This window comes from Hemitrygon akajei, chromosome 5 (genome assembly GCF_048418815.1).
Source record: "Hemitrygon akajei chromosome 5, sHemAka1.3, whole genome shotgun sequence".
In the NCBI taxonomy this organism is placed as follows: Eukaryota; Metazoa; Chordata; class Chondrichthyes; order Myliobatiformes; family Dasyatidae; genus Hemitrygon; species Hemitrygon akajei.
Genome location: NC_133128.1, coordinates 171,948,291 through 171,974,998, shown reverse-complemented (window position 1 = coordinate 171,974,998; position 26,708 = coordinate 171,948,291). Strand labels below are relative to the sequence as shown.

At 40.5% G+C, this 26,708-nt stretch overlaps 1 protein-coding gene across 7 annotated transcripts in view; it reads left to right on the top strand.

The window, feature by feature from the left end:
* rapgef4a (Rap guanine nucleotide exchange factor 4a) overlaps nucleotides 1–25,689 on the top strand; it is a 271,696-nt gene extending 246,007 nt beyond the window's left edge. For all 7 annotated transcript variants that reach the window (XM_073047209.1, XM_073047211.1, XM_073047210.1 and 4 more), the window contains 7 exons: nucleotides 876–1,054; nucleotides 2,641–2,731; nucleotides 7,004–7,054; nucleotides 9,859–9,946; nucleotides 10,208–10,272; nucleotides 16,254–16,308; nucleotides 24,305–25,689. In XM_073047209.1, coding sequence (XP_072903310.1) covers nucleotides 876–1,054; nucleotides 2,641–2,731; nucleotides 7,004–7,054; nucleotides 9,859–9,946; nucleotides 10,208–10,272; nucleotides 16,254–16,308; nucleotides 24,305–24,432 — 657 coding nt within the window. In that variant the 3' untranslated portion in view covers nucleotides 24,433–25,689. The remainder of the gene's footprint in view (nucleotides 1–875; nucleotides 1,055–2,640; nucleotides 2,732–7,003; nucleotides 7,055–9,858; nucleotides 9,947–10,207; nucleotides 10,273–16,253; nucleotides 16,309–24,304) is intronic.
* Nucleotides 25,690–26,708: the final 1,019 nt, after the last annotated feature.

Genomic DNA, 26,708 nt, shown 5'->3' with positions numbered 1-26,708 from the left:
TGTGATGACAGTATCTTAAGATTTTCAAAAGGCACTTGTTATGGTTAGAGCCTACTAGAAAAGTTAAGTGCTCAGTGGCTTGGGATAATAAGTAAGCATGAATAGAGGATTGGTTTAAAGGACAAAGACAACAAAAGGAATAAATTTAAATTTAACAATCTGTTATTCATGGGTTGGCAAAAGGATTTCTGCTTGTGCCTGAACTACTCCCAAGCTATATTACAGTTTGTCTTGGTGGGTCAAGTTCAATGTGTCTTGATAAAAGCTGGTGGGAATATCAGCTGAGGGTGCAACATGAATTGAATTGACTTTATTTCTTACATCCTTCACATACATAAGGAGTAAAAATCTTTACGTTATTTCTCCATCTAAATGTGCAATGTGCAATCATAGTAATTTATCGTAAATAGAACAGTCGAAGTAATATAGAGTACACTCAAGTCAGCGTGAATTCATCAGTCTGATGGCCTGGTGGAAGAAGCTGTCCTGGAGCCTGTTGGTCCTGGATTTTATGCTGTGTTACCGCTTCCCGGATGGTTGCAGCTGGAATAGATTGTGGTTGGGACGGCTCGGGTCCCCAATGATCCTGTCCTTGTAATTGTCCTGTCACAACCACTGCTGGATGGGTAAGAAAGAAGGTAGCAAATGGAGTAAATTTGGGGAGGCTGTGAGCTTATTCGGTTTCAATGAGCTGTTGGTCTTCAGAAGGATTTGGGTGTCAACATTTTAAAATTAATGGAACACGTTACTCATTTGCCATGCGTAGTTAATAACACAGTGATCTGATTCTGCATTTCACATTGATACAGCAAGTAGGCGTCGGATTAAAAGTATAAAGTGCACTTGCATAACTACTAATTATCTTTCTCCCCTAGCTGGAATTAATTTATCACATATTTGGAAGGCATAATTTCAAGAAAACAACAGCCAATCTAGATCTGTTTCTGCGACGGTTCAATGAGATTCAGTTCTGGGTTGCAACAGAGATCTGCCTATGTTCTCAGCTCAGCAAACGGGTTCAACTGTTGAAGAAATTTATCAAGATTGCAGCCCAGTAAGTTTGGTATATAATAGTAACTTCATTTAATGACACTGGACAACAAAATTTTTTGAAAGTGTTGCTACCTCAGGAATTGTTTTGGTTTATAATTGTTTGGTTTACAATTTATTTGAAGCTGAACACAAACAGAATTTCAGACTACATAGGAATTTGGAGAAACAAGAAGTTAACTTCTATTAAATATAATGCATATATTTACATAATTGATCTGATGTTTTGCAATAGCTCAACTAAGCAAAAATATTTAGTTGATGATTTTCTTTTGTACTGTGTCTGAAGCTTCTCACTAAAGTGTCTAACAATATTCAGCTAGTATTGATGGATTTGAGGTGTCCTGATACCATTTCTCCATGACCACAATGTCCTGGTGAAACCTTTCACCGTACTCATCACTGACAGCACCAAGATTTGCAAGGAAGAAGTCTAAATAGGAATGCAGAAATGGAATTTTTAATGGCATGTGGCACTTCATGGTTTTGTATGCTTGAAGCATGTTGTCAACTAGCTGCAAGTAATTTGGCGCTCTTTAGTTGCTGAGAAAATTTTCAACAACATCCTTGAATGCCTTCCATGCGATTTTCTCCGATCCCACTAGAAGTTCTTCAAGCTGCCTGTCATTAATGATCTGATAGATTTGTGAACTAGCAAAAATGCATTCCTTAATGTTGGCATCAGTTATTCTGACTTGAATTATGAATTGAAATAACAAATATAGGTGATTTAAAAAAAAGTAGTGTGTGATAGCGAAATTTCATGATAACTTTCATGATCAGCAGCCCAAAATTCATTAAGATACACCCAAAAGTATTCAGGAAGCAAAATTTTTGTTGTCCAGTGTAATCTACTGCTCTCATTTTCATTATTTAAAGTTATTTCCCAGTTTAAATAATGAAATTGAATTGTGAAACATCCCTCTCTCCACAAGCTCTGACCCCTAACAAGGTTTTGACCCATAACAATGGTTCAGCCTTTATTCTGTGCTTCCACACAGCACTGCTCTGTATAAGATATCAGTGCTGATCGGGAAGAGTACTGATGCATTCCAAACTGTCCGTAAGAACCTAAATGAACCATCATTTCTATAAGTTTGTACTGTTTGCTCTACGCAAACAATCTGTCACCTCTTTTGACTAGAAAAGACAAATTAATGTTGAAGCAGTCTCCACCCAGGCTGATGGGGTGAAAAATGGAAAACTCATAAGTTGTGTGCCAAAAAGCATTACTTAATTTTTAAATTTTTTCTTTTAATATTTTAAATCGATCATCAGACCATTTAAAGGAAATTACGTAAGTAAATAATAAAGTCAGGCCAAATACCTTTAACCAGTGCTGATGCGTGTTGAAGCAATATATTGGGTTTTGAATGTAAAAAGCATGCTAGTAATTGTGGAATATAGTAGTAAAATCAAAGTCAAGTTTATTATCATCTGCACGCAAAACTTACTTGCAGCAGTATCACGGCACACGGTATCAGATCTGTACTTGAACTGTTTGATGTTATCGTGAGTTGTGTGCAAAACAGTAGCAAATATTGTTGTGTATTGTATTAACCCCAATGCATCATTCTCATCCTTTTTCAGCTGCAAAGAATATAGAAATATGAACTCATTTTTTGCTCTAATAATGGGATTGGGTAATGTAGCCGTTAGCCGCCTCACACAGACCTGGGAGGTAGGTTGTTTTTATTGACTGTTTTCCTGCTCAGATCATGCCTGTAACTTAATGTATAATAAGTAAGGAAGTTAAGCTGAAATATTAGTGCGATTTTATATATTTCTGCTTTAAGAAAATTGGCTGAAGAAAATGTGGATATTTTAAGCCGTGATGCATTGTGGAATTTAATGGTGGAAGCAGCATCAACTTATTTTCACAAAGAGCCCTTGTGTATGTTTATAGGAAGCATGTAAGCCAGTGGAATGTGAGCAGGGGCTGGAGTTAATTGGATTCCTCTTTCAAAGAACCAGTATGGGCATAATAGGCCAAATGGCCTCTTCCCCTGCTGCATTTCTCCAAGTCTGCCATTCAAAGAATTATATTATGTACCTTGCTGTGTGGTGTGTACATGTTTACTAAACAAATGATTGCCTTATATTTAACATAATAAAATATACCATAAACTTTGAAGAACCATTATCAGCATAATACATAGGAGCAGAATTAGGCCATTCATAGAGTTTGCTCTGCCATTCTATCACAGCCGATTCATTATCCTTCTCAACCCCATTCTTCTGTCTTCTCCCTGTAACTTTTGACACCCTGACTAATCAAGAACCTATTAACCTCTCATTTAAATACAACATATGACTTGACATATGCAATCACCTGTGGCAATGAATTCCACAGATTCACTGTTCTCTGGCTGAAGAAGTTTCTCTTCATCTCTGTTCTAAAGGGACATCCTTCTATATCAAGGCTGTGCCCTCTGATCCTAGACTTCTCCCATTATTGGAAACATCCTCTCCACATCCACTCTATCTCGGCCTCTCAATATTCAATAGATTTTGAAGAGAAACCCCCTCCTCATTCTTCTAAATTCCGGTGAGTACAGGCCCAGAGCCATCAGATACTCCTCATACATTAACTCTGTCATTCCTAGGATTATTCTCATGCAATGCCAGCACAACCTTTTTTAGATAAAGGCCCCAAAACTGCTCCAAGCGTGGTCTGACCAGTGCCTTATAAAGCCTCAGCATTACAGCCTTTGTTATAAGACAATTGAATTGCTCCCTAGTAGAGTAAAATGAACTCTTGACCTCACAATCAATCTCATTAGGGACTAATCACCTGAAAGTCTACCAGCACTGCACTCTGTTGTTTGTTCTGCTGTCATTGGTAGTAGTTTTGCTCTATTACTATCACCTGTACCACAATACAGAGAAAAGCTTGTGTCATATACTGTTTGTTCAGATCAACTCATTTCACAGCGCATTGAGCTGGAACAAGACAAAACAGTAACAACGCAGAATAAAGTGTAAAACTACTGAAAGAACAGAGTGCAGGTAAATGATAAAGTGCTGGGTCACAGTGAGGTAGAATGTGAGGCAAGAGGTCCATCAGGAATCTGATAACAGTGGAATTGACTTTGCCCATGACCCTGGTGGTATGTGCTTTCAGGCTTTTGTATCTTCTGTCTGATGGGAGAGGGGAGAAGAAAGATAGCTCTATGATTATGCTGGCTGCTTTACTGAGGCAGCAAGAAGCATAGAGTCCATAGAGGGAAGTTCAGTTCCTGTGATATGTTCATCTGTGTACACAGCTCTGTTCAATCTCTTGTGGCCACATGCAAAGCAGTTGCCATATTAAATTGTTGTACATCCGGACAGAATGCATGAATTGATTTGTATGAAGTGTCTCACTGTACCTCAGTACATGTAAGAATAATTAAACCAATTTAGTTCCAATTCAAACTTTATTCAATATGCAGTATCGAGTTTTGGAAAGGAATGTGAAATCATTCACATTCTGGATTCTGAGAAGGGAAAGTCAGAAAATCAAGTCAAGTCAAGTCACTTTTATTGTCATTTCAACCATAACTGCTGGTACAGTACATAGTAAAAACGAGATAACGTTTTTCAGGACCATGGTGTTATATGACACAGTACAAAAACTAGACTGAACTACGTAAAAAAAACCACAGAGAAAGCTAGACTACAGACCTACACAGGACTACATAAAGTACACAAAAAACAGTGCATAAGATACATCAATTGATATTATTATAATGTTTACGTGATGCAATGATGAACTGACTGAATTAAGCTTTTAGACACATTTTGGTTCACACAAAATGACCAAGATTGCCTGTAACTTCTGGAATTTAATTATTTCTTAAATGATTCCAGTTTTACTATCTTCACTACTGTCAGGAAATATTTTATATTTCTTGTTTAACTTTCTGTTCTGATTTTACCTGAATCATTACTTTGATTGTGTGGAGAGGGATTTCCCGGAACATTGATGCAGGAATGGTGGACCGCCCTGGACATACCTCAGGGAAAGTGGATGAGAACTGGCTCCCCTTTGCTACAACCAATCAAGGATAACAGGAGTTTAAGAATAACATTAATCAGTACAACTAAGAACACCTTAAATCTGCAAGCAGGAATCTTGTCTGATTGGCATGGTAATTTGAAGTGTTAATTACCTACTCAATGACAGACAAGCAATTTACAGTGGAGAGTGATTGACAGCTCAGCAGGCCAAATCCTAATCTCCATCTCTCCCCTTTCCTTTCACAATCTGAGAACTCATTGTGGAGTCTATCACTCCCTGAATATTTAACCCAATAGCCACCCATGTTCATGTTTTGTAATTTCTTGAAGCTCATATGACAACTGCCAGTTCACAATTATCTTCAGTTGACATCTACTAGGCACAGTGTTCACTTTCTTTGCTGTAAAGTTTGAAAGACTCAGCAATCAATTGAGTTTAATTCCTGTTAGATGGAAGCTGATGACATTATCTATTGGCTTGATTTTAAGGATCGTATTTTTCAATATTGTTATTCATGCTGCAACCACAGCAGATTTATAGGTGATACGATAAAACTGAGGCACTCCTCATTTATTATCAACAGATTTAATCAAGTGCCATGCTTCTTGTTGCATTAATACGATAGAGAATAGGAGTTAAATATTCCTAATAAAAGTTATGCATACTGTCTGTTGAAATTGTCCACCTGTTATGTATAATAGGCCTGTTCTTTGTAGCTTAAAGGCATTGCACCATCGTTTATTCTGTAAATGACTTAAATCTTAGATTTTGAGCGTGCACAGGGTATTTAATTAGCTCATTACAATGATAGTCCTTTTCATTATGTAGATTTGGATTTTGTATAGTTTAAAGCAAAGTTGCTCACCTACTGCAGTGACCTTCTGATGCTGAACTTGTGAAAAGTATCTAACAGTGGAAGTGAGTTGCAGAGAAAGGTTTAGAGAGACAGTGTGATTTTTGGATATGAATTGAATTGATTTTATTTATATCTTACATTCGTCCCACAATGTGAGGGAGTAAAACTGTTTGCGTTATGACTCCGTTGCAATGTACAGACATGTGAATTGATAAGTCTAGGCTTGTGGTAAAAAAGCTGTCCCATAGCCTGTTGGTCCTGGCTTTATGCTGTGGTATTGTTTGCCAGACGGAAGCAGCTGAAACAGTTTACGGTTTGGGGTCTCTGGTGTCCCCGACGACCTTCCAGGCTGCAAATGTCCTCAATGGAGGGAAGTTCACATCCACAGATGCACTGGGCTGTCTGTACCACACTCTGCAGTGCCCAGCGATCAAAGTCGGTGCGGTTCTTTTACAGGCAGTGATACAGCCAGTCAGGATGCTCTCAGTGGTTCCCCTGTAGAAGGTCTTGAGGATTTGGGGGCTCATGCCGAACATCTTCAGTCAGCTGAGGTGGAAGAGATGCTATTGTGCTTTCTTTGCCATGTAGCCAATGTGTACAGTCCAAGTGAGATCTTTTGGTAACGTGTATACTGAGGAACTTGAAACTGCTCACCCCCTCAACGGCATTCCTACTAATGTTGATCAGGGCTAGTCTGTCTCCATTCCTGAGAATTTCAGAGCTCAGGAACTTTGCAGCTGAAGACATAGTCACAGAAGTTATAGTAATTAAATTTGGGAATGATAATGAGGACGAAAATCTTGTAGTCATGACATTGCTATGACATAGAAGGTTTACTATTATCAAAGGATAGTGTATTGGGGGTGGGGCTTGGGAATCTGTATAAACTGGCAAAATAAGAATATATTTCATTTATAATAAGAAATAATACCATATCCATTACTACAGGCCATAATGCATCTCAGAAACTGGGACAAATCCACCATATAGATTTGATCAGGTTCGATTGACTGTGATGTATATTTATATATATATATATATATATATATATTGATTTTTAATGCTGAATTTTAAAATGTATTCCATCTTTACAGAAACTTCCAAGTAAATTCAAGAAAATCTATGTGGAATTTGAAAACTTGATGGTGTGTATACAGTTTTTTAAAAGTACTGTGGATTCTGATTAATTGGGACATATAGGAACCAATACATTTTGTACCAATTAAGCAGCTGCCATAATTAGCCAAAGTTTCATGGAAAGAGCTAAAAAGGTATAAAAAAAAGACAAACTAAGTAACAAGTTATATATTTAAATGAAATACAGAACAAATTAGAACATTACCAATACCACTATAAAGCTGTGTATTAATTCCTAATATTTATAGATGGACCAATTCATTCAGTGTGTGCTGCTGCATTCTTTTGACTGTAAATGCAAAAACTAAATCAACACAGACACCTAGTACAGATAATGGATTGCTTCATACTATGTTGCTGACAATTGCATCCTCCAAATTTTCATTCTTCTTGTAGCATTTCAGAAGATTGTCGATGCCTTCAAATTTTTCATAGTGCTTAACTTGTTAAAGTAATGAAATTGTTTCATTTTCATCTGTTTCTGGCATCTCCAGGCTTGAAACTGCAGTTGACAAGGTAGTTCTTAATCCCCATACTGCTTATTTCTCGCCAATTATCTGTGACAAAAATCGCTGCTTTTTGAACACAAATGCTTGCAACCGTTGGTACTTAAAAACTGTTTGCTCTAAGCATGTTGTACTCTCTAACGGTCATGCATGTGACTAATGCTAGTTAGAAACTGTTCAGCAACAATCTCCTTTCTCAATTAAGCAGCACACCCTTAACGAAGGGAATCTGGCTATTTTCTCAATCAGTTTTTTTGTTTTTTAAGAGTTGTCCAAAATAAGCGGCTGCCCCAATTAGCCAGAATGCACTGTATTGTCAAAATACATTAATCATCATTACTTTTGGATTTTGTTGTTATCCATGATAATTGTCCAGATTGCTATGGGTTGTAGATTTTCAGATAAATAGTTGAGTATTCATTTCTGATTACTTCAGAGCTGAATTACTTACATCAGCAGGTATTATATTGTCATAAATTTTTTGACTCATTATTTTATCAGGTATTAACATGTGTAACAATATAGTTCCAAAATAGTCTGGGTTTTTTTTTGGTTTTGTTTCTCTTACTTTTCTAAAGATTTTTAATATTAATAATAGAAATTTAAACCACACAATAAAAAAATCCCAGTTTTATTTTCATTATTTCATGTATCTGGAATACCTGTTTCACTTCCTTGAGATGTCCTCAAAATGCTGAAGGAATTCAGCAGGTCGGGCAGCATCTATGGAGAGGAATAACAAGGTGACATTTTGGGCTGAGACCCTTCATCAGGACTGGAAGGAAGGAGGAAAGAAGGTGGGGGGAAGAGAAGGAGTACAAGTTTAGAGGAAGATGCGTGAAACCAGGTGAGGGGAGATAGATAGGTGGAGGAGGGGGGGGATGAAGTGAGAAGCTGGGAAGTGATAGGTGGAAAAGAGAAAGGGCTGAAGGAGGAGTCTGATTGGATAGGACAGTGTACCATGGGAGAAAGAGAAGGAGGAAGGGCCAGAGGGAGTGAAAGGCAGTTGAGGAAAAGGGCAGGGGTAAGAGGGGAGACAGAATGGGAATGGAAAAGGAGAGAAGGGTGAGGGAGGAGAAATTATCAGGTTGAAGAAATTGATGTTCATGCCATCAGGTTGGAGGCTATCCAGATGGAATATGAGTTGTTGTTCCTCCAACTTGAGAGAGGCCTCATCATGATAGTAGAGGAGGGGTTCAGAAGGAACGGGCAAATGGACAAGGGGAATCATGGAAACGATCCATACAGAAAGCGGTCATTGAGATAAGGTAAAGGTGTGTTTAGTGTTGGGATCCCATTGAAGATGGCGGACGTTGTGGAAACTGATGTGTTGGATGCAGAGACTCTGTTACGGTGGCGGGAAGATGTGGTGAGGCTGGATGTCTGGGAAATGGAGGAGATGCAGGTGAGGGCAGCATCAATGCTAGGGGAAGTGAAAACACTCACTGTTCTTTGAAGAAAATGGGCTCTCAGAATTTTGAGAAAGGAAAGCCTTATCCTGAGAACAGATTTGACAGAAACGAAGGAAGTGAGAAAAGGGAATGGCATCTTTTTTGCAAGTAACAGGTGGGAAGAGGTATAATTAAGATAGCTGTGAGTGTCAGTAGGTTTATATAATGTATCAGTAGACAGTTTGTCTCCAGAGATGAAGAGCAAGAAAGAGGAGAAATTTAAGAGTTTGGAAATTGGAGGTAAGGTTGATGAAGTTGACAAGCTCAGCATGGGTGCATGGAGCAGCATCAATGCAGTCATCAATGCGGTGCAGGAAGAACTGGGGAGCGTTACCAGTGAAGGTTTTAACTATGGACTACTCCACGTAGACAAAAGACAAGGCAGGCAGAGCTGGGGCCCTTGTGAGGGGCCAAAAGAGAAATTGTTGAGAGTGAGGACCAGTGCTGCCAGACAGAGGAGGGTGCTGGGGGAGCTAGCTGAAGAGGAAAAGAATTGGGTGATATCAGAGAGGGTGTTGCCTAAGCTAGTGACCAATAACCAGTAGTGGAGTAAAAGCTAAATGTTAGCAAGTACCACAAGTATGCAGGGTCAGAATCAGGTTTAATATCACTGACATAGGTCATGAAATTTGTAATCTTTATGACAGCAGTGCAATGCAATACATGATAATATAGAAAAAATTGTTCTTTTTTGGAGATTTGTTTAACCTGAGACTTATTATTTCCAAAAATCTTTATCTACAACAATCTTCTAATACCTATATTCAGTTATAGTTCATTTAGCAAAATCCTGCTTAGCACTTCCAAGTGAATTAATTACTGAATAATTGTTAAATATTAAATAATTCTGTGCAGGATCCTTCCAGGAACCATCGGGCTTACAGACTTACGGTAGCTAAACTGGAGCCACCAATCATTCCCTTTATGCCTTTACTTATAAAAGGTATTTCAATCATTCTTCTTCTCTTGCATATTACAAGTGTCATTTTTTAAAGCTGGAACTACAGCTTATGTTAATTGCTTTAATAACTTTACCCAAAACAGTTAAATAGCAGCAAGCAATATTTATAATACGTAGCTTAAACTGGTTAAGTTATGTTGTCTAATTAAATTAATCAGTTCAGAAATGTGTGAAGAATGTAATGTCAGCTTGAAGTGTTTGCAGTTGGAAGAAACTGTGTGTTGATTACCTTTTTATTAACAGACATGACATTTACCCACGAAGGCAATGAAACATTAAGTGGCGACCTTGTCAATTTTGAAAAAATGGTAAGCTTCAGAAAGTTTATTTTGGAGATAAAACAGAGTGATTCTGCTTTGATGAGTTATTGATGTTTTCTCATTTGAAGTTTGTCCCACTCCTAATGTTTTTTTTTAGCAGAAGTCTCGTACAATTATGAGGAAACTTCAGTGGGCTGACACATTGGATGCCGCAGTTGATGGGAAGGGAGGGAGCAGGGCAGCACGGTAGTGTAGTGGTTAGCACATTGCTTCACAATCCCAGCGGCTCGGGTTCAATTCCTGCTTTATACATTCTCCCCATGAGCCATGGGTTTCCCCTGGGGTCTCCGGCTTCCTCCCACAGTCCAAAGACAGACATACCAGTTGACCAATACCAGTTGACATACCAGTAGGTCAATTGGTCATTATAAATTGTCCTGTGATTAGGCTAGGATTAAATCAGGGGATCGCTGGGCACTGTGGCTCGAGAGGCTGGAAGGGCCTATTCCACACTGAAGCTGAACAAATAAATAAATGTATGTCAAGCAGGGAGTGGTCTTGGAGAGACCAAAGGTGGGTGGTGAGCTCCCTCTTCCTGAGAGAGAGAAAGAGAGAGTGGCAAGGAGTGGAGATGGTGGAAATGCAGAGGGAGGGAGGCACAGTGGAGATGGAATGAGTGGAAGGACTGAGCAGGTGAGTGAATGGGGAAGGGTACTGACAAAAGAGGGTGTTAGAGGAGGAGGGGAACTAAATGAGGGAAATAGAGACTACAGAGAGGAGGGGATAAAGGGGAATGACTGAGGGAAAAAGTGTGTGTAAATCCAGGCAACAATGCTTGAACTCCATTCTTCTTGACCTCCTTGATACTGGATCAAGAACCCATTCTGTCAGGACAATAGACAATAGACAGTAGGTGCAGGAGTAGGCCATTCAGCCCTTCTAGCCAGCACCGCCATTCACTGTGATCATGGCTGATCATACACAATCAGTACCCCGTTCCTGCCCTCTCCCCATATCCCTTGACCCTGCTATCTATAAGAGCTCTATCTAACTCTCTCCTGAATGCATCCAGAGACTTGGCCTCCACTGCCTTCTGAGGCAGAGCATTCCACATATCCACCACACTCTGGGTGAAAAAGTTTTTCCACATCTCTGTTCTAAATGGTCTACCCCTTATTCTTAAACTGTGGCCTCTAGTTCTGGACTCACCCATCAGCAGGAACATGCTTCCTGCCTCCAGTGTGTCCAGTCCCTTAAAACTCTTTGTTTCCTGTCAGCCAGCCAATTTTCAATCCATGTCAGTACTCTGCCCCCAATACCATGTGCCCTAATTTTGCCCACTGATCTCCTATGTGGGACGTTATCAAAAGCTTTCTGGAAGTCCAGGTACACTACATCCACTGGCTCTCCCTTGTCCATTTTCATAGTTACATCCTCAAAAAACTCCAGAAGATTAGTCAAGCATGATTTTCCCTTCATAAATCCATGCTGACTCGGACTGATCCTTCTACTGCTATCCAAATGTGTCGTAATTTCCTCTTTTATAATTGACTCCAGCATCTTTCCCACCACTGACGTCAGGCTAACCGGTCTATAATTCCCTGTTTTCCCTCTTCCTCCTTTCTTGAAAAGTGGGACAACATTAGCAACCCTCCAATCAGCAGGAACTGTTCCTGAATCTATAGAACATTGGAAAATGATTACCAATGCATCCACGATTTCTAGAGCCACCTCTTTAAGTACCCTGGGATGCAGACCATCAGGTCCCGGGGACTTATCAGCCTTCAGACGCAACAGTCTATCCAAAACTGTTTCTTGCCTAATATAAATTTCCTTCAGTTCATCCTTTACCCTAGTTTCTTTGGCCACTATTACATCTGGGAGATTGTTTGTGTCTTCCCTAGTGAAGACAGATCCAAAGTACCTGTTCAACTCATCTGCCATTTCCTTGTTCCCCATAATAAATTCACCCGTTTCTGTCTTCATTGGCCCAATTTTGGTCTTAACTATTTGTTTTGCTATTCACATACCTAAAGAAGCTTTTACTATCCTCCTTTATATTCTTGGCTAGTTTACCTTCGTACCTCATTTTTTCTTGGCGTATTGCCTTTTTTGTTATCTTCTGTTGCTCTTTAAAAACTTCCCAGTCCTCCGGTTTCCCGCTCATCTTTGCTATGTTATACTTCTTCTCTTTTATTTTTATACTGCCCTTTACTTCCCTCATCAGCCACAGCCACCCCTTACTCCCCTTAGGCTCTTTCTTCCTCTTTGGAATGAACCGATCCTGTACCTTCTGCATTATTCCCAGAAATACCTGCCATTGTTGTTCCACTGTCTTCCCTGCTAGGGTATTGTTCCATTGAACTTTGGCCAGCTCCTCCCTCATAGCTCCATAGTTCCCTTTGTTCAACTGTAATACTGACACATCTGATTTTCCCTTCTCCTTCTCAAATTGTAGGTTAAAACATATCATATTATGGTCACCACCTCCTAATGGTTCCTTTACCTCGAGGTCCCTGATCAAATTCGATTCATTGCACAACACTAAATCTAGAATTGCCTTCTCCCTGCTAGGCTCCAGTACAAGCTAAGGACCATGTGGGAATGGGTATACAACGGCCACCTGACTTTAGAATAAGCCCTTAGGAACGGAGTGGAAGCAACTCGTCTTCACTCCTAATGGATACAACTTTCTATGTAATCTTTGTTTTTCTAATGTTCATCCATTGAGAGGCTATTCTGCATTCATTAAATGGAAAGTATTGGAATAGTTCTGTTTATGCCATTAATTTTCATCCTGTGCTCCCTACTATTCTTTCTCCCTTTGCCTTCTGTCGTTGCATCCCTCATGGCTTTGAATACCCCCATCAAGCTGTCTTGCAATCTTTTTTTTCTATTAGAGAACAACCTCAGTTGTTCTGCCATCTTAACCCAAATCCTGCTTCCCCTGAAACCAGTTTGGTAAATCTCTTCTGCACCCTCATAAAATATGGCTCTTGAAATCATGAGGGACCTAAAAAGATGAAACCTGACACTGTTGCAAAAAAATTTGACCCATAGCCATCTGCAGTATAGAAAGAGTCACTGGTGTGCTGAAGGTGTGCTTTGGCTTCCTGTGCTGCACTCCAGCGAGCAATGTCCAGTCAGAGGAGTTGGACCCATGGAACAGTGGAGGCACAGAACCAGGCAATGTGGAGAATGAAGAACATAGACATCACGCTGCAACAGGAACCAGGTGCAATGCTGGCAAAGATGCTCCTCACTAATGCAACTTTCAATCGGTCTACCTGTTTAGATATTCAGGTCTAGATCTCAATTTTCTCTCATGTGCTTCCTCTAACAAAAAGCGGCGTTGCAAACAGCCTTTAACGGTCCCTCAGAGTCCATTACCACATCCTGTCTTAGCGTTCCACATATCTGAAAGATAGGACTGGGGAGAATCCACTTTTTTCATAGATGAAAATTATAAAAGTAACTATGTTTTGGTATTTTGTATTTTCTGGTGCCAACAACAAAAATTATTGGTTCATCAATGGATTGTAGATGTCCATGGCAGGACCAGCCTTCCTTGCACTTAAGTAGGGTGGTAGTGAGCCAATGCCTTGAATCACTGCAGTCCACACTGAAGAAAACTCCATAGTTCCTTTGGCATTGGGAATATCCTGGAATTCTCTACCCTATGTATTGCAACAGCAATATGTTCCCAGTTCAGAATATTGTGTGACCCAGGAGGAACTCACCACTGGTGGCAATACCATGCACTCATTGCTCTTGACCTTTAAGTTGACAGTGATCATGAGTTTGAGGCATTGTGCCAAAGAAATACTTGTGAGTTCAGTGTTGCATCTTGTAGTTGGAATGAGGAAAGAGTGAATATATAAGGTAGTGAATATCATGTTCTGAATAGTGTCTAGCTTAAGTTTTGATGGACCTGCATTCACACAAGTAGAAAATATTGCCTGACACACATCTGACTTGTGTATTTGCAGATACTTGAAAGTTCTAGAGAAAGTGAAAAGTTCTGTGTGCCACATAGCAACCAGCTTCCTCATCCTTGCTGCGTGATAGACCAAGGCAGGACTGACAGAGCACAGTCAGTGGATATTGTTTACTTGGATTTTCAGAAGGCCTTGGACTCAGAGCTGCACATGAGGCTGCTAAACGCAATAAAGGTTCATGGCATTATAGGAAAGATACCAGCATGGACAGAAGATTGGCTGACTGGCAGAAGGCCAAGACTAGGAATAAAGGGGGCTATTTCTGGTTGGCTGCAAGTGACTAGTGGTGCTCCTAGGGATCAATGTTAGGTTCACTGCTTTTCATGGTATATACAATTATCTGGATGATGGAATTGATGGTTTTGTGGTCGAATTTGCAGATGATACAATGATAAGGTGAAGGGCAGGCAGTGCTGAGGAAGTAGGGAGTCTGCAGGAGGACTTGGACAGATTTGGAGAGTTGGCAATGCAGTGGCATTTGGAACACAGCATAGGAAAGGAATAAAGATGTTTATTTTCTAAATTGAGGGTGAATTTGGTAATCGGAGGTACTAAGGGACTTGGGAGTGCTAATGCGGGATTCTATAAGACCATTAGAGCAGAATTAGGCCATTTGGCCTATTGAGTCTGCTCTGCCATCCCATCATGGCTGATTTATTATCCCTCTCGACCCATTCTTTTGCCTTCTCTCTGTAACCATTGGTGACCTTCCTAATCAAGAACCTATCAATCTCCACTTTAAATATACACAGTGACAAGTCCTCATCGGCCATCTGTGGCAGTGAATTGCACAGATTCACCTGGGCTCCACCACTATAGAGAACAACCTTTCCATCTAGGCTTCTCAATATTCAATAGGTTTCAATGAGATCCCCCCCATATTCTTCTAAACTCCAGCTAGTAGAAGCCCAGGGCCATCAAACACTCCTCATACATTAATCCTTTCATTCTTGTGATCCTCCTCTGAATCCTCTCCAATGCCAGCGCACCCTTTCTAATATAAGAGGCCCAAAACTCCTCACAATACTCCATGTGCAGTCTGACCAATGCCCTATAAAGCCCAAGTATTACAATATTTGGAATATAGTCTGCAGTTTGGGGGGCCCATAGGTTCCATGAGCATGTGAAATAGATTTTTAAAAATTGCTATAAGTTATTATAAGGAATACTTAAAAATAAATAAATAGTTCCAAAATAGACTCAAGTAGAGAGGTAGTGTTAAAGGGTTCATGGACCATTCAAAAATGTGGTGGCAGAGGGGAAGAAACTGTTCCTAAAGCATTGAGTGTGCGTCTTCAGTCTCCTGTACCTCCTCCCTGAGTGTAGTAATGAGAAACGGGCATGTCCTTTTTGGTGCGGGTCAATCACTCCATCTGCACCTTGTTGCCAGCTCAGCCTTGCCACAAGCTGACAGTATCTCTGGTGGAAGACACAAAGGGCATTAGGGAGAAGTGAAAGTGCTTTGAGAAAATTCCATATTCCTTCACACCAAGATCTCTTTGCTACCATCAAAACACACAAGTATCTCCTGTGGGTGGTATAGTCCATTGTCACAAATCAATGCGACAATAGCCAGCCGTGGTTGTATGTATTTCATTCAAAGTGGTGTTCATACCATTTGTCTTGACATTCTGTAATTCTGATGCTTTCTGTCCTGATGTTTCCATGTTTTTGTTCATTTGCATCATTCCCTCCCTCCCTCTTAGAGATGCCCACATCCTGCATGAATTAGTATCTCCAAAGTAAGAGACTTCCTCAAAGAAGGTTCTGTGTGGACATTTTTAATGCTGACTGTGATCATATGATTGAATGTTGCAGGCAATGTTGAATTTTATCCAAGTAGTATGAAGTCCTCATGATGGTCATGCAGTTTGATCTTCTGGTCACCTCCAGAGCCAATGCCACGTTAGATCTGAATGGCATTTAGTTGGTTCTTTGCCTTTTTTCTTGTATTTCATTCTCCAAATGAGTAAAAGGATTCCTGCAATAGTAATATTTTAGTAGTTGACATTAACATTTTTTTTGTTTCAGCATATGATTGGCAACACAGTAAGGTCAGCCCGACACTGTCGAAGCCAGCCTTTCAGTAAGTCCACAATGTGTAATTATGAAACAAATGTCAAGTGTATTGTGCATTTAGATTTTCATTCTAACTTGAATGTTTCAGAGAATTCCCTGAGAAATCTGGAAGTGTAGAGTCAGAATCATGTTAACAAAATGTATAAAAAGATGCTGAAAGATTGTGTATTCGAACTAATGATGAGCAATCAATTTAATCTACTGATGTATCAATGAATCCTAAAAGTATGTTGTAAGATGTGACTATCTGACAATCTGGAAGGAAAAGTTAAATACTGGAAACCCTAAAATGGTCAGGCTAAAATGAAGAGCGAAGTAGAGTTGGTATCTCAATTTGAAAACTTTCATCTTAACTCTGGTTGATTTCTACTCTAACCTTGAAATTGCTTTTACAATGCACTCTCTCATAAAAAAAAACTTGGTGAGGTTGTCCATTGTGTCCGACGATGACCCAAGACCCGGGAGAGTTTTTATAATGATAAAGCCATTGCAGTGGGGCAGTTCCACTCTCTCGACCTCACAAGTCCGGGTCCAGCGGTATGAACAAGCGTCACGAACTAGGGTCTTCGCTGGTTGATGTCTCTGTGCCTTGCCACTCCCTTCGCTCTTCATGGAGCGCGGCAGAACACCTTCCCGGTCGCTGGATGTCACTATAGACCTCATCCACCAAGTCAGCTGAAGCTGACTTCGCATGATGAGACAGGCAGGTCCTTATCTCACCAGGGTATGAGGGTATAATAAAAATTAGTATCGTGTTAATTATATGTGCTATCTCATTCATGCCATTGATTTCTCACTTAATCAAGCATTCAAATGCTCATCAACTTCTTTATGTTATTTATATGGTGACATAACGAATATGACTTAAACCTAGATTATGTTCCTGCATTCCTCTGATTTTCTATGTACTGTCAAAGCCACTTTGGCTCTGCTTCGAATTACTAAGATTTAATACTCCTGTTAAAAGTTTCAGCTTCTTGTTTAAATATGTTTTAATATAATTTAACATGTATTCTTTTATTGTGTACTGGGTAGACTAGAGAAATGGCATCTTGCACCATTAATATTCATGGAACAATTTACTTTTCCCCTGTCATTATTATAATTAATTAAAAAAACAAACACAGCAAATCCTATTCAATTGCAGGCAAATCAAACAGTGGCAACTTTCTCTTTCCTTCATCCTCTCTGGATGTCAGAGTTTCTCCCAATGTTTTAAGTCATTTCCCATCCCTGGTTCCTTGTGATAAGGTGTTATTCAGCCACCTTCCTGAACTTCCACAATCCGTGAGGTGAAGATCTTCTTACAGCATCATTTGGTAATAAGTTTTAACATTTTGAACAGGAAGGTGATGCATATACTTCAGAAGTTGTCATGCTAATTCTTGTCTTTCTGGATAGTAGAGGTAGTAAGTTTGTCAGATGCCATTGAAGAAACCTCAGCGTGTTTCTGCAGGGCACTTTATAACCCACGGATGCCACGCTGTATTGAGGGAGGAGAGATTGACTGTTTAAAGTTATGGGATGAGAGAGTTTGGGAGCAGAGCAATCAAGCAAGCTGATTTCGTCTGAGTGGAGCTTCTTGATTGTTAATGGAAAGAGCATTCTCACAGACAAGTGGGGAGTGTTCTGTTGCACTGAGCTGTGCCTTGCAGTTGGTGGAAAAGCTTCTGCATTGCTGAGCATGCCTCCGAATGCAACACATCTACTTGCTGCCCTGCTGTTGCTACCCAAGTTTTTATGGTTTTGGTGACCCATGATGGTGATAGGTGACTTCACGATGCCAATGCCTTTGACTGTCAGGGGGTGGTAGATTTCCTTTAGTCATGGTCTGGCATTTGTGTGCCTGAACTTTGCTAGCCAGCCTCTGATTGATATTTGCATTTTTGTTTGGGCACATCCCCACTTCTAATGTTTTAATGGAGAGAAAGATGGAGCACCTCCTTCCTTTGTGCTCTAAGTATGTCGGGTTAGAAGGGAGTTTTTTCTCCAATCCTTTTCGACTTCAGTTTTAATCAGGCTCTTCAATGCGACATTTAATCAAATAGAGAAATCCAGATTTCTTTCCCTTAAAAAAACATTACTGAACTAGAGTGATAATCCTGTATTCTGAGAGTGAGAGTGAAATCTATTCCTGGATTTTAATGGATTTCTGTATGATCAAGGGCACCTAGATTCCGAGCTGTCTTTGACAGATGGCACAGCAGTGCAGCAATTAGCAAAGCTTCCTCTATGCTTCAAAGATCCGGATTCTATCCTGACCTTAAGTATTGTGTGTCTGTACCATGTAAGTTACCCCTGGGTGCCTGGTACTCTGGTTTCCTCTCACACAGCACAGATATCCTCCTGTCTACAAGGTTAATTGGCTGTTCCCTTAACGTACGTGATTGGTGGCGGTGGGGGGGTGCCATTGATAGGGATGCAAAAGGAAATATCGATTTGGTTCCATTGGGTGTTCATTAGTTGGCATGAACAGAGTGGGCCGAATGGCCTATTTTGGTGCTGTTTAACTCACTGGTTAATTATCATAACTTCTAAACTGCTATACCTACTGAACTAGCAAAACTCTTCCTGCCCTGTGAAATACGTTAATTTTGTGCTTAGGAATGATTTTCATTTTGGGTGCCCCTCAGGGAGATGATGAGTAGACCTGTTAGACCGCCTGTCCGATTGCACTAAGAGAGAGAGCAAACAGTGCAGGAGCTTCCCAGACCTGGAAATGTAGGCTGACAGCTTCTCTCCTCTCTCCTGAAATGTGTGTCTAATCTTCATCCTGAGATCGACTGCACGTGGGTAATTCGCTGATGTGGCTAATGGACTTTCTGCCTTGAAGAACCTCACTATATCAGCTACTGGGCTCTTTAAGCTCTCTACCAGTCTCAGTTTTTCATTGTATCAGAGCACTGCCATTCATTCAATAACTGAGATGTCTGTTCAGCCTAAGCCTCATATTCGTCTTCCCCATTGGGTGTGGGCTTGACCCCAGAGAACACTCCCAGCCTACAATAACTTTGACTCTCTGCAGATATACTTGTGCATTTATCAGCCAGTGATGTAATAGCTAAAACGAGCTCAGAATTTAAATCAGTCGCTGAAGGACTCATTAGAACTTTCACACCAGACAACTCCTTCAAAACGAGAGCAGCTTGTCTTTAAAGTCTCCCTATAGGAAACTCAACTTTCAATTTGGCACCCTTGCCTACACTCCTCTCTTCTCCAAAAATATGGACAGCACATGGCCCCACTTTTCCAGGTGCCACAATCATAAACAGGCAGATCCATTACTAGTCTGAACTAAAACGACAACTTTGCCCGCCATTTGGTCAAACTGCCGTTCCATGATTGTAACTTTTCCTGATAGTGGAACCAAACTTAAAACTCTTATCGGCAATTCATCTGGGCTATGGATATTCACCCTGCTCAGAACACAAGCTTTAGTTACGAGTAATCTCTTTGACTCGTACCAATGCTTAAAACTTGTGGCATCCATAATCATGTATCTTAGTCACTATCCCGGAAAATATTTTCATACAGGCTTAAGCTGTCATGGTCCAGTCCGCGAAATCTACATTCCAGTTCACGGTCTGGTTCATTGATCCTTATTCCGGGTTTTCCTGTTTTCCCTTGATCCATTGGATGCCTTAATTGAGGCGCCTGATTCTCGTTTTGGGCTGGCACATAAATACCTCTCAAATCAAGAATTCCCTGCTGGACTCTTCCCTTCCCTTCCCACCTGCAGTGTACGCCTGGACTTCTGCCTGCCCAGGAGTCTCACGTCCTGCCCAAGCCAAGGCTCTGTATTTCCAATCTCCCAAGACCTAGTCAAAGCTTTGCGTTCTCGTCCTGTCCTGTAGCTACGTCTTGTCCTAGCCTAGATCCGGGTTCCGGTTCTCAATCCAGACCCAGCTTCCTAGTTCCAACCAAGACCTAGGTTCCGGGTCTTTGTCCAGGCTCTGTTCCGGAGTACCGTGTTCCCTGTCCAAGTCTGAGCTTTGTGTCCTCATCCAGTTCAGGGGCATCTACCAGTCCGTGTGCCTTGCCCAGCACAGGAGTACCTTGCCCAGCCCGGTGCTGGAGATTTCTCGTCCTGTGCTGGATTGTCCCCATTCGAATCCTTGGCAGTTTAACTCGGCAAGTATCCTCGGCAGTCATCTCAACCCTGCATCCTAAACAACCCCCCGGCCCTGCGTCCTAGAAAGGGGCCCAGCCCAGTGTCCTAGTAAGGGTCCCGGCCCTGCACGCCAAGGAGGAGTCCCGGCCCCTTACCCAAGAGCCCAACTAAGCCGAGTCCAAGAGCCGAGCCAAAACTAGTCCAAGAGCCTCGTCCGGTGCTGGAGTTCCTTCGTCCGGTGCTGGAGTTCCCTTGTCGTGTCCAGAAATCTCTCGTCCTGTCCAAGCCACGTCCTAGAGCCTCGTCTTGTCTTAGCCTAGTCCAAGAACCTCATCCTGTCCAAGTCATGGCTTTGTGTTCTCATCCTGTCCATGTGCCTTGTCCTGTGCAGGAGTTCCACATCCAGTCTTGTAGTCTAGCCATGTCCAGTCCTGCAGCACGTCTCGTCCTTGACTAGATCCAGGATCTGAGCCCGAGTCTAGACCAAGGTTCCAGGTCCCTGTCCAGTCTCTGGCTCGGAGACCTAGCCCAGGCACCTAGTTCCTAGTTCCTTGTCCTGTTCCCACTTTCCTAGTCTTAGTCCTAGCTCTGGCCCTGTATCCTAGTCTCATCCAGGGCCTGTGTGTCAATGTCCAGCATTGTTTTGTCCTTACTCACCTCGCTATCTCAATAAACCTAGTCCTGTTCCTAGTACTTCAGTGTCTGGTGTCTTGCATTTAGGTCCACCATCAACGCCCACCTTGTAACATAAACACTCAAACTACTTAATCAATTCTTAGAGTAATTACACAGTATTCAGCAAATCCAATTGCAGATGAGCCCCCATAATGCAACCCCTTTTTACCACGCGCCTCTAGAGATGTGGCTCGATAGCCCCTCGCTGACAGCCACTGGACTCAGCAGTGAGGAAACCACCTTCCTCAAACTCTGTACGTCTACCGTCAATGACTGGGGTCCCACCAGACCGGAAGAGCCGGGATGTTTTGACCACCTGCACCCCAATCTGAGCGAATACTGTGTAAATTACTGTGCAATTAGCCATCAGTAAGAAAAAGACCATACACTGCATACAATTATGAAGAAAGTATATTTACAAATTTCAGCTTTTATTGAACAGTTAGTAGGAAATGGAAAAAAGATTTTAAAAAAAGCCCCATTACAGTATTAACCCAGTCCAAATGTGCATGCAAGTTGGAGCTCATCTTGAAGTTGTCTTTAACTCGCACGTTGGACCCACGGTCTGTGTGAAAGCACACACCACCTTCTGAATGTCGCTTGAAATCCATCTCGGACAAATGGGCTCCCCCTCGGGAGTGTTGGTCCTGCCTCCTTGAGGCCATTCATCTGCACAAAGCACCTTGTGCAGCAGGGGTGACATCCTCAGCCATCTTCCCTCCTGTCTTCTCCCAGCTCCTGCCAAAAAGACTTTGACCCACACCAGTGTACGTCACAAGAACCTCTCCCAATTCCACCATCCTGATTGGCTGACAACATAGCCCCTTATCTTTAGCTCAAACCCAAATATGCTAAAAGCATATTTGCTCTTCCAGAACTGCTAAAATGAAATACCTACAGCATAGCAATAAAAATCTTAACCTGGGTGTTATACTATTTTCATAGTTGCTCCTCATTTGAATATTTTGTGTATGTAGTTGTTGCCAAACAAGAGTTGACAAGTAACATACTGGTAGTTGGGTGTGGTTTTGGTGAGGGCTGTTGGTGTCAACATAAGCTTGAAGGCAATATCAGGAAGCACATAGTGGGGAGTTGCGAACCAGACAGTAGCAAGTAAGAAAATACTGTAAATATAATTATTATCTTGTATTTTGGTCCTATTATTTAATTATATGATCAAGATGTGTGCACAGTATACCTTACTGTGGGTTTTTATTTGACAGATCTCTGTTGGAGCGATTTTAGGGTTTAGCACATTTACATTTAGCAAATGACTTCAGCTACCTGTCTTCATATCTGAATAGGTATTGTGGATTTATTTGGAGTGCAGCTCTGAACAATGGATTCCTAAAAGCCGTGAATTCCAGAGCAGACAACACTGATTAAAATTCATTTGGATGTCTGTGGTGTGGTGCGAATCAGGAGTTGTGAAATTTGTGGGTAATTTCAATGAAAGCAGTGTGGATGCATTGTAAATATGGAATTGTCCTTTGATGTTTAGTCCCACAATGGGCCTGCCAAACCTTTCCTCCGTAACATCTCCATATGATGCCTGCTGTGCCTTGTTTTGTCAAGTAGAGAAGCTGCTTTTTATCTGCCAGTATTTTCTCCAGTGACTTCATTCACACAACAACAATCTCCATTTTGAAGCCTTGCTGAAAATTGAGCTGCAGCTTCAGGTAGACAATGCATAATCCTTTACTCAGATATTTTTAAAGCATGAGCAACTTACTAGAATTGAAAAATCCTGAGAGGTGAATGTCAGAATGTCCTTCAAGAGGGTGGATCCTCACAAGACATCAGGCCCTGGCAGTATACCTGGCAGGGGACTGAAATGCTGTACTGATCAACTGGCTGGAATGTTCAAGGATATCTTTAAACTCTTACTGCTTCAATAAAAAGTTCCCACCTGCTTCAAAACGGCAAGAATCATACCTGTGTCCAAGAAGAGTATGAATTTCTCCTGGTAGGACTCGTATCTACCATACTGAAGTGCTTCAAGAGGTTGCTAAAATTAACTCCTGCCTGAGTAAGGACCTGGACCTGCTGCAGTTCGATTCCAATCACAACAGGTCTACATCTCACTGGCTCTTTACTCTGCTTTGGAGCACCTGGACAGCAGCAAAACATATGTTAAGCTGCTGTTTATCAATTATAGCTCGGCATTCAATACGATTATCCCCTCAGTAATAATCACCAAGCTTCCAAACCTGGGCCTTTGTGCCTTCCTCTACAACTGGATCCTCAAATTCCTCATTGGGAAACCACAATCAGTGCAAATTGATAATAGCATCCCCTCCTCTTTGACAGTCAATAGAGCTGCACATCAAGGATGCTCTACACTTAAGACTATATGGATAGACACGGCTCAAACACCATCTGTAGATCCACCATTGCTTTTGGCAGAATCACAGGTAGCGATGAGGTTACATTATGTATAGTGGTTTTATCACAGCCTGGTTTAGAGGTTCCAATGCACAGAATCATGAGAGACTGCGTAAGGTTATCGACTCAACCTGCTCCATCACGGGTACTACCCACCCCACCATCAAGGACATCTTCAAGAGGAGGCATCTCAAGCAGGTGGCCATTATCACCAAGGAACTTCACCATCCAGAACATGCCCTCTTCTCGTTACTACCATTGGGAGGAAATACAGGAGCCTGAAGACACACAATCAATGATTCAGAAAGACCTTCTTCCCCTACGCCACAGATTTCTGAATTGTCCATGAATACATGAACTGTTCTTTTTGCATGATTTATTTATTTGGTAATTTACAGTATTTTATGTCTTTGCACTGTGCTGCTGCAGCAAAACAATAAAATTTCATATCCTATCAGACAGTGATAATAAACCTAATTCTGATTAAAAATTACCCTGAATTGAGCAATGCAGTTCTACTAAATTCATTTCCTTCCTTCTGGAAAGTAAATATTGCATCAATCTTCCAGAGGAAGGCAGATTATGCAAATAGTGTGTAATTTTGCACATAGTGAAAGAAATAAACAGACTAGGGCTGTTCTCTATAAGGACACAGGAATGTGCAGGTACAAAAGTCCATTCATGTCCTACAAGCTGGTCCCAGAATTTAACAGTTTGTATTCTGTAATGCTTTTCATTCTAAAGCTATGCTGTTTCTTGAGCTTATTGATTCTAATTGTTTTAAGTCCAAACGGTTAGACATTTATGCTAATAACTCTTCTCTCTCCATCAGATCCAGACGCATCACTTGCAAACAAGAACCATCAGGACGTGCGTGCATATGTACGACAGATAAATGTAATAGACAATCAGAGGACGTTATCACAATTATCACACAGACTGGAGCCACGCCGGTCCTAATGAGTTACCTTCCGTAATTGCACTGCCATAAAAGAAAATATTTATACTTGAGCAAATGGGCATTCTGTTGTTTATGGTATTAAGAATAATTAATATTGAAACCAGGTGTATTATAACGATCTCCTCTCCAGAGGAAAGAAGGCCATTCCGAGTTGAACTCTGCTGTTTCAGTTACTGTCACTGCCTCTTCTATAATTGAAATTTGTAACATTTTACCAAACGAAAATCCTTATATATCTTATTTACAATTATTGATTGGCAAAAGGATTAAGGTATTTTTCCCCCATGTTCTTATGCTGCATCAGGATTTGTGCCAAGAAATAACCTATAGATATACCTAAGCACAATGATAAGATGTTCCACTAATATTTGTTGAGAGCACAAAAATTTGATATTTCTGCTGATTGTTGCTTTTAAAATGTCTTTCTAAATTGTTCATTTTAAACTTAGAAAATAGCACAAATTGCACATAGTGAATTGATGAGGTATGCCACCATTTTAGGTAACTTTTTTGAATCTCTCTAACGTCAATTAGACTTAATTAATTCAACAACAATTTTCACTAAACCAAAGCATATTCTGTTTGCTCATAAGGCACTTCATTCAAGATGTTAGTTTGTCCTTGTAGCTCTCAACAGCGTGTTGCAGGAGCCTGCTGTTCTTGTCTGTAGCACACTAATTAAGCAAAACACAGCTAAATAATTTTGAGCACCCCACTGGCATCAGAATTTTATTCTACTTAATCTTTTGTATATTGTACTTTTTAAAACATATGAATTTCAAATAATCAGAACTTAATTTCAGTATGTCTTCAGAGTGCACTTAACTTGCTTTCTGTAATCTCAATCAATTCTTTTTCCATCTCTTAAGGAATCATATCTCCAAGCACCTGAAAATTTTATAAATAATCATGTTGTGACAGAAGCACACAGCTTCAGATTCCGTGGGAAACCCAGAGTGTTGATTATTTTGTTTTAGCACTATTAAGCAAGTGTAAATAGTAAAAGAAATCTTGCTTAATGGTATTGTCAATGGCAGTTCTTTAAAGGATACTGTGCCAAATGTATTTTTTAATTTAATGCATGTTTAAAGGTTGGTTTGACACTCATTATATTACACAGCATATTTCCTCTATAGTTAACTTTCAATTTTGAATTATCTCTAAATGTTCTAATTGTACAGTAAATGGCTCTAATGTAAGCACGAATGAAGTAACCATTGCAATGTGTTGTTCCAAGTCAAATAAAAGCAAAGCTGATTTTTACAAAAAGTAGCAGCTATAGCTGGATTTCCTGTAAATTGGTGGGTCCAAAGCAGTAGTTCACCCATCCATCAGCACGAATTAAAATGTTCAATTCAAGAGAATTCCATTACCCAATATATAATGATGCTGATCTTCTAGCCCTTAATTTCACCTTGATTGGCGACAAGAACCCAAGTTACTCTTATATATTATGCATATTTTTGGCAGACCAAGTTCATCTTTGACAGGTGAAAGCTTCATTTACAAAAATGACCTAGTAGCATCATTTAAAAATCTACTTGACATCTTTGATGCAGAGAGTATTGGAATCAATGGAGATGTGTGTAGCAACACAACACTTACAAAAGAATAAAGGGAATGAGCAGGGTTGGCATGGTTTTAAGAAAGAAAAATCATACTTGACCAATTTACTGGCATTTTTAAGGATATGTATACTAGATGGTTAAAGGGGAACTAATACATGTGCTGTATTTGTATCCTTGAAAGTCATTCAGTAAAATCTCACTCAGGAGGTTGATTTTAGGTTGACATGTCGAATTTTATTGTTAGCTTATATACTATATCAATTGAAAATAAGTTGTAATGAGAATAGGAATAAACTGATCACTCTCAATGGAGCCATGTGACTAGTGGGTACAGAAGAAATTGGTCCTTGAGTTCTAGCTGTTCAGTGAAAGTCAATAGTTTGCTGAGATACTTCCAAAGTTTACTGATTATCTTAAACCAGGTGAGATTGTGAATATAGAAGGATATAAAGAAACTTCAAAGGATTTTCTCAAAATAATCTGTTTTTAAGCTGTATGGTTATCCATTGATACAATCAGGGAACAGTATTATGTTCACTTGCCAACGAAGACCCTTAATGTATTTACAATAAGTCAACATGTCACTGATGTTTCAGCCCAGTCATTCGATTGGTGACTTGTTTGAGAAGTTTTCATGCAGAGCCATGCCCTTCAGTGTCCATGGGCAGGAAGACTCCATTCAATCTGCTGCAGCATCAAGTTTCAGT